Source organism: Pararge aegeria, chromosome 22 (genome assembly GCF_905163445.1).
Source record: "Pararge aegeria chromosome 22, ilParAegt1.1, whole genome shotgun sequence".
NCBI lineage: Eukaryota > Metazoa > Arthropoda > Insecta > Lepidoptera > Nymphalidae > Pararge > Pararge aegeria.
In genome coordinates, this window is record NC_053201.1 from 10970963 (window position 1) to 10977315 (window position 6353).

Genomic DNA, 6353 nt, shown 5'->3' on the forward strand with positions numbered 1-6353 from the left:
TAACTGTACTCGGACATTAAACTATAATGTAAAATTATTAATGATAATACGTTGGTATATCTAATGAAATAAATAAATAAATAAAACCATAAATATTATATTAAGACCGTCCACACTACTGCAAGTGTAGTAGTGTCGTAGTAGTAAAAATGACCGGGACCGAGAGTTTAACGTACTTTTCGAGGCACTGAGGAAATTGGCATCTCCAGAGGCGGTCACGTTTTTTTTATTCTATACAGAGAAAATAATGCTTTTTTGTTTTACTACTTATAGAAATACTTATCATAATTAAACCGATGGGATTGTAATCAGGATCGCACTGGCTATCGCAGCTGAGAATGCAGAACTGGTCTTATGGGGGAAGGTGACGTTAGGCAATTTTTATAGATATCTTTCTTTTCTCCAGATAGAGTATGCTACCAATATTTGTATGAATATTTTCGGAAATTACGTAGGTACAAACCAAACCTCAGATAATAACAACTACCTACCTATATTAGTATTTTTAGACACAATATAAAAAGGTAAATCGAAGCCTGTTAAACAAAACAACGAGTTTTACGAGTATGAACACGTCTCGAAGATATCACATTTTATTTTGCGCGGAACACATACATAAGTTCTCGTTATATAATATCGTTAGTATTTCTCATTGTTCACTCTTGCTCGCGACCATTGTATTGAGTTCTATATAAAAAGCAAATCTTTTTATCAACATTTCATTTTCCGAACGGAACAAAGATGGGAAATATATTTGAAATCTACGATCGAATATAACATGTTACTACGGAAAATAATTACATCTGTCAAAGGCCTAGAGGATCCCGAATATCCTCTATTGGGCCCTAATCTGACGGGGCTTTATTGGTTTGGCCTCTGGCAATGTGGAAATAAATTTCGAGACGGCCTCTTCAATTTTTTACATGTCTGCTCCCTACTTTTTGTCGTTACCGAATTTATCGAACTTTACTATATGAGGAACGACTTGATGAAAGTGCTTTTCAATATTTCCGTGACCGCATTGAGTCTCGTGTCAATAAGTAAAACGGTATTTTTCGTTCTATACCTTCCGTATTGGAGGGAACTTGTTAAAAATATCTCAAAGGAAGAAAACGCTGCATTGAAAAGCGAAGATCCGGTAACAAAAGAACTAATGCGAAATTACACCGTTTATTCGAGAGGAATAACGGGTTCGTTTTGGGCAGTGATTCTACTGACAAATATAGTGACGATAACGGCGCCATTTTTAAAGTATGCTACGGTACCAATTTACCGTGAAATGATAAGAAATGGCACCGAACCGTATCCACAGATTCTAAGCTCTTGGTTTCCTTTCGATAAAACCAAAATTCCCGGGTATTTTGTGGCTGTAGCGGTCCACATAATAATGACTACTCAAGGAGCCGGTGTTGTCGCGGTCTATGATGCGAATGCTGTTGCTATTATGTCCTTTCTGAAGGGCCAAATGATGATCTTGCGATATAAATCCCAACGGATTTTCGGTGCATCGAATGAAATTCCACGAGGCGAAGTTTTAGCTAACATCAAAGAGTGTCATCGTTTGCATAACTTTTTCCTAGAGTAAGTACATGTTGTGGTGTAAGTATATAAAGTTGTTAGTATATAAAAGTAAAATAATACATTAGCGGATTTTCATCGTACCTTTTTACGCCATTTCTTTGTATAATTAAGTACAAGCTGACAAATGTAGTGTATTTTTGATTTTAATAGATAGGTAGTGACTTAGTTATCGCTTTTTTGACCTCGAAAATTGGAATCACTCAATAAATGTCATATTTGAAGTCACAAAAAATATTGCACGTTTGCTTTTAAATTTATGTCGAATCAGAGTACAATATGTCTAGATTAAGAGAAAGGGTTATCTCTGCCTTGGTGTTAAAAAGAAGAAACGAAGTTTGATACTTCGTTTCGTAGACACTGGCTCCCGAGCTATAATTATGGTTTAGAAGTCAGACTCATTATCCAAAATTTTAGTATTATATTTTGCATATTATTTTGTTACACAGAGTTCTTCGTAAGGGATTTCATAATAATTGTAGGTATTAACGTAATATTAACGTAACCCCCTTGTTGGACTAGTGGTTAGAATCTTCAACTGCAGATCATGGGGTCCTGGGTTTAGATACTAGGTTGGGTAAAAAATTGCGAGGAATTGTTTTTTTTCTGTTATAGAATACTCAGAACCAGCCCGGAGTCAGTGAATTGACCGTGTCAAGTCCCATACTTTGGAAAGCACTGGTTATAATCACTGTCTTGTGATAATAGTCGTTAGGGCCCATCAACCCTTATTGGAGCAGCGTGGTGGGTATATGCTCTAAAACAGTTTCGCTCGTTCAATTCTTGGTTTTATGGCGTGTTGCTGTTAAACCTGAGTACAATTTACTAGTGACACGCTAATAGGCTAAATAAGAAAAAAAACAATATTGTAGGTCATGCGTAAATAAATAGGCAATAAATTATACAACAAGTGCATAAAACAAGACATTAAACGTCAAAGGCAAATAATTCGAAGGTAAATAGACAAGGATTTAATGCGCTTTAAAACCCAGATATTCCTATAACCTGTTTCTGACTTTAATTCCGAGGAAATTAAACAATGATATTGTAAATAGTCTTTTAACTATAACATCTCACATTGTCATTTAATAGTTTTAAATGACAATGTGAGATAGTGATAACAAAAAAAAACCGGAAAAGTTTGTTGTGGGCTTCTTCTTAGACCAGGGCGCGTTTGGAACTCTCGTAGCTTTAGTTTTAATTTGTCGAATTTAGTTATCACCATCAACTCACTTCTATGTCATATTTTACATGTAATGTACGCAATTGGCACTTTTGTGCCATATATGTGCCTATTTGAATAAAGAAATATTTGACTTTGACTTTGACTTTAATTAAAATTTAAACAAAGAGCAACTAAATAGTCTAAACTAAATAGTCAGGCGAAAATAGTAAGCATCCTAAATATTTATTTTTATTTCAGACAATACAGCACATTCAATTCTATAATTTCACCAGTAATGTTCATCTATGTACTGGTTTGTTCAATTATGATTTGTTGCAGTGTTGTGCAGCTTAACATGGTAAGCTGATTTTAGTGCACTGGCCAAAAATTAAAAAAAAAAAAAAAATTATAAACATAGCAAATAGAAAATGAAAATTCAATAAATAGCAAGCCCTCGAAGAATAAACTTTTAATTAATGCAGAAAACACAAAACAAATTCAGTAGTCTAGAATTATTTTATTACGTAATATTGAATAACTATTAAAAAAATTAAAGCAGGACATAGCGGTTATAACAGTCAGGATCGGAGGTGAGCTTTTGTGACAGATCTTGTCCGTAGAAGTAGTTTGTCGACATCCCAGGCGCAACGGTGGACGCTGTGAATTTAAGTAGAGGGTCCCGAGTTTCCGGCAGGGGCACTTTGGGATTATTTTTTGTTCAATTACGAGTAGTTTTATTTTCTATTCTGTACTGGTCTAGTTAACACCCACAAAGACGGGCCGCTAAGCGATTCAGTGTTCTGGACAGATGTCGCGTAAAAACATATTAGTGGTGTGACAATCATACTCCTTTAAATGTTAGCCCGCTATCATCTTAGACTGCATCATCACTTACCATCAGGTCAGATTGCAGTCAAGGGCTAACTTGTAGTGGAATTAAAAAAATGAACTAAAGCTTGCTTATTTTTCCCTTCAGCATCACTATGTTGGTTTTTTTCCAGGGGGAAGTAACTATGTCTCAAAAACTATGGGTAATTGAATTTACGACGGCTTTAGCTGTTCAACTCTTTCTTTATTGTTGGCATAGTAATGAAATTGCCTATGAGGTAAGATCGTGTAAGTTATTATAAATTAAAAGCTTAAGAAAAAAAAAACTAAAACACGTAAGTGATAACTTATTCTTTTTGTTATAATATAAACAATTAAAAAAAACACTAGATTGCAAAAAATCCGATAGTCTAGCAGTCTTAATTTATTCAAAGTTATGATTTACATAATATTTTGAATTTATCTGGAAGCGGAAAAATGAGACAATGAGAATTCGATCTAATATCATAGGACAATACATAATAATTCTCGGTAAGGGTTGAGAACATTAATTTTTGTTAAACAGTGATTTTAAGTTCAAAAATAGGTAATCGAATATTTTTCTTCACCGTTGAAGCAAGTGGTATTATAATTACTTAAAACGCACATAACTTAGAAAAGATACAGGTGAACTCGTCCCTCCGAAACTGAAGACGAGTTCCAACCCAGTGGGTACCGCTTCCAAGGTAAAAAATAGGTAATAATGCCGACAATGTTTACTTAAAAATCACATCAAAATTGAATAGCCGGGCTATATAAATATCGTTGTAATCGCAAAACAATACTTAAGTTAAAAAAAAATTGCAAAAACTATACAGCAGCCATTTTTATTTGGTATTCGGATTTTTTGCAAACTAGTTTACCATATCGACTAAAATAATTTTATTTATCTAATATGATATAGTGTATATATGTTCTTTTGTATGTTTATATATATATATATTATATATTTATCTGTATGTATATATTACTTACACTGGTTGCACTATGCCGTTTTTCCTAACCTAATTCTCTACCATAAAGGGTTGGCTGGAGGAGATCGCTTATAGCGATAAGACCGCCTTTGCGCATCCTATTTATATGTGTTATATTTATTGTTTGTTATTTCTTATTTTCGCTTTTAATGTATCTATCTATCCAAATCTATTGAATTTCGTATTCGCAAACAACACTAAGAAAATTGTTCCACAGTGTATCTGATGTTAACTATCTGACGTTCGAATATTTTTCGTACATTTTAGAGTCAAGGGGTCGACCAAGGTGTTTACAGTAGCAACTGGTGGCGAGCCGACGTTCAAGTCCGCAGGCAAGTATTATTGCTTGCAGGCAAGTTGTCGCCTTCCTTTATACTAAAAGCGGGGCCCTTCACGAATTTTTCCATGGCCACGTTTATTGACGTGAGTATGAAAAGTTATTGCTTTTTTTATGTCCCATTACTATGAAATGGTCTCTACTTTCATAGAAATACCTTTTATAGAAATATACTCGTAGTAATGAGGTACTTTTTTGTTATTATAGTAAAATATGAAATTAGAAACTATAAGCCGACATCTATTCCAATAAAAAAACGTACAATGCCCCACTACACAGTTCATTTAGTTGTTTACTTGTCCTAATATGGCGTCTTGTGGCCGCCATATTTTCTTTTGTAACTTTGAAGCACTCTATGGTTCGGGGGGGGGGGGGGGGGGCAAGCATGAACTCTATATTCAACGAAGAAGAAGAAAAAGAAGATGAAGAAGAAGAAGTCTTCGTGGTGTATTTTATTTTACTTAGAACATTAATTCAAAAATAGTCCTTACACTAGTAGTTTTACTACGACACCGTTATAATTTTGAGATGTAAAGTAAGTAGTAAATATGTCCTGCGCGGCTAGCATGAGAAGGGTTTTCTCTTCCAGGAATGGACAGAATGTTTATCTCCTCCCACAGTTTTATTCATTCTCCGAGCATAGGCGTGCGGGTGGAAATAACTTAGCCTCGTGTTATTGCAAGCCGTATTATAGTGTGGATGCACCGCACTGGCTAACGTTGGTTGCCTGATTTAAGCTATATTCTATTCTATTATTTTCATTAAGGACGAATCTTCTACTATTTCTGTACACCATTTAAAACAAAGAACAAACTTAAGTGGACGAAACGAAAGGCGGCATTTTCTATAGTAATTAATATATATTTTTTTTCAGATTCTAAAAGGCTCTTACAGTTTTTATACTTTATTCACACAAATGCACGAAAACAAGGAATGAAATGTAAAAAAAAAATCACAAAGTTCGGTTTAAAATTTCGTCAAACACGTTATTAAGCACCTTTGACTAAGCACAATAAACAATAAATTTATCAATTATGTTGTATTTTTAACTGACTCGTACTTGCAGTGTTCTCATTATGTTGTAGGTATTGTTAAATGATTACAAGCCCTTTAATCTACTTTCAATAATATGGATTCTATTGATTACCTCTTTGGTGCAATTGTGTTATCTTACTATTCTTCTTAGTATAACCGCCTGTCATATCCGCCATTTTGGATTTTTCGCGATGGTGATAACGATTTGATTGGCAACCGCGTCCAAACAAGAGCAACGTTATATTAGAACTCACAAACACTCAATTCCTAATGTACTTTTAAATTAATTACCATTCTTTACTTACATAAAAATATCGTCTTACCGCATCCGTCAATCAGCCAAATATATATCGAGATCCTAAATAAAGAGTATATAATGAAAAAAAATTCCAACTTT

At 34.1% G+C, this 6353-nt stretch overlaps 1 protein-coding gene across 1 annotated transcript; it reads left to right on the forward strand.

The window, feature by feature from the left end:
- The first annotated feature begins 778 nt into the window (after window positions 1–778).
- Window positions 779–5858, forward strand: LOC120633693 (odorant receptor 94b-like). The gene is made up of 5 exons (XM_039904010.1): window positions 779–1581; window positions 3002–3101; window positions 3745–3849; window positions 4852–5007; window positions 5796–5858. Exons 1-5 carry the CDS (start codon window positions 779–781, stop codon window positions 5856–5858), a joined length of 1227 nt encoding a protein of 408 aa, XP_039759944.1.
- Window positions 5859–6353: the final 495 nt, after the last annotated feature.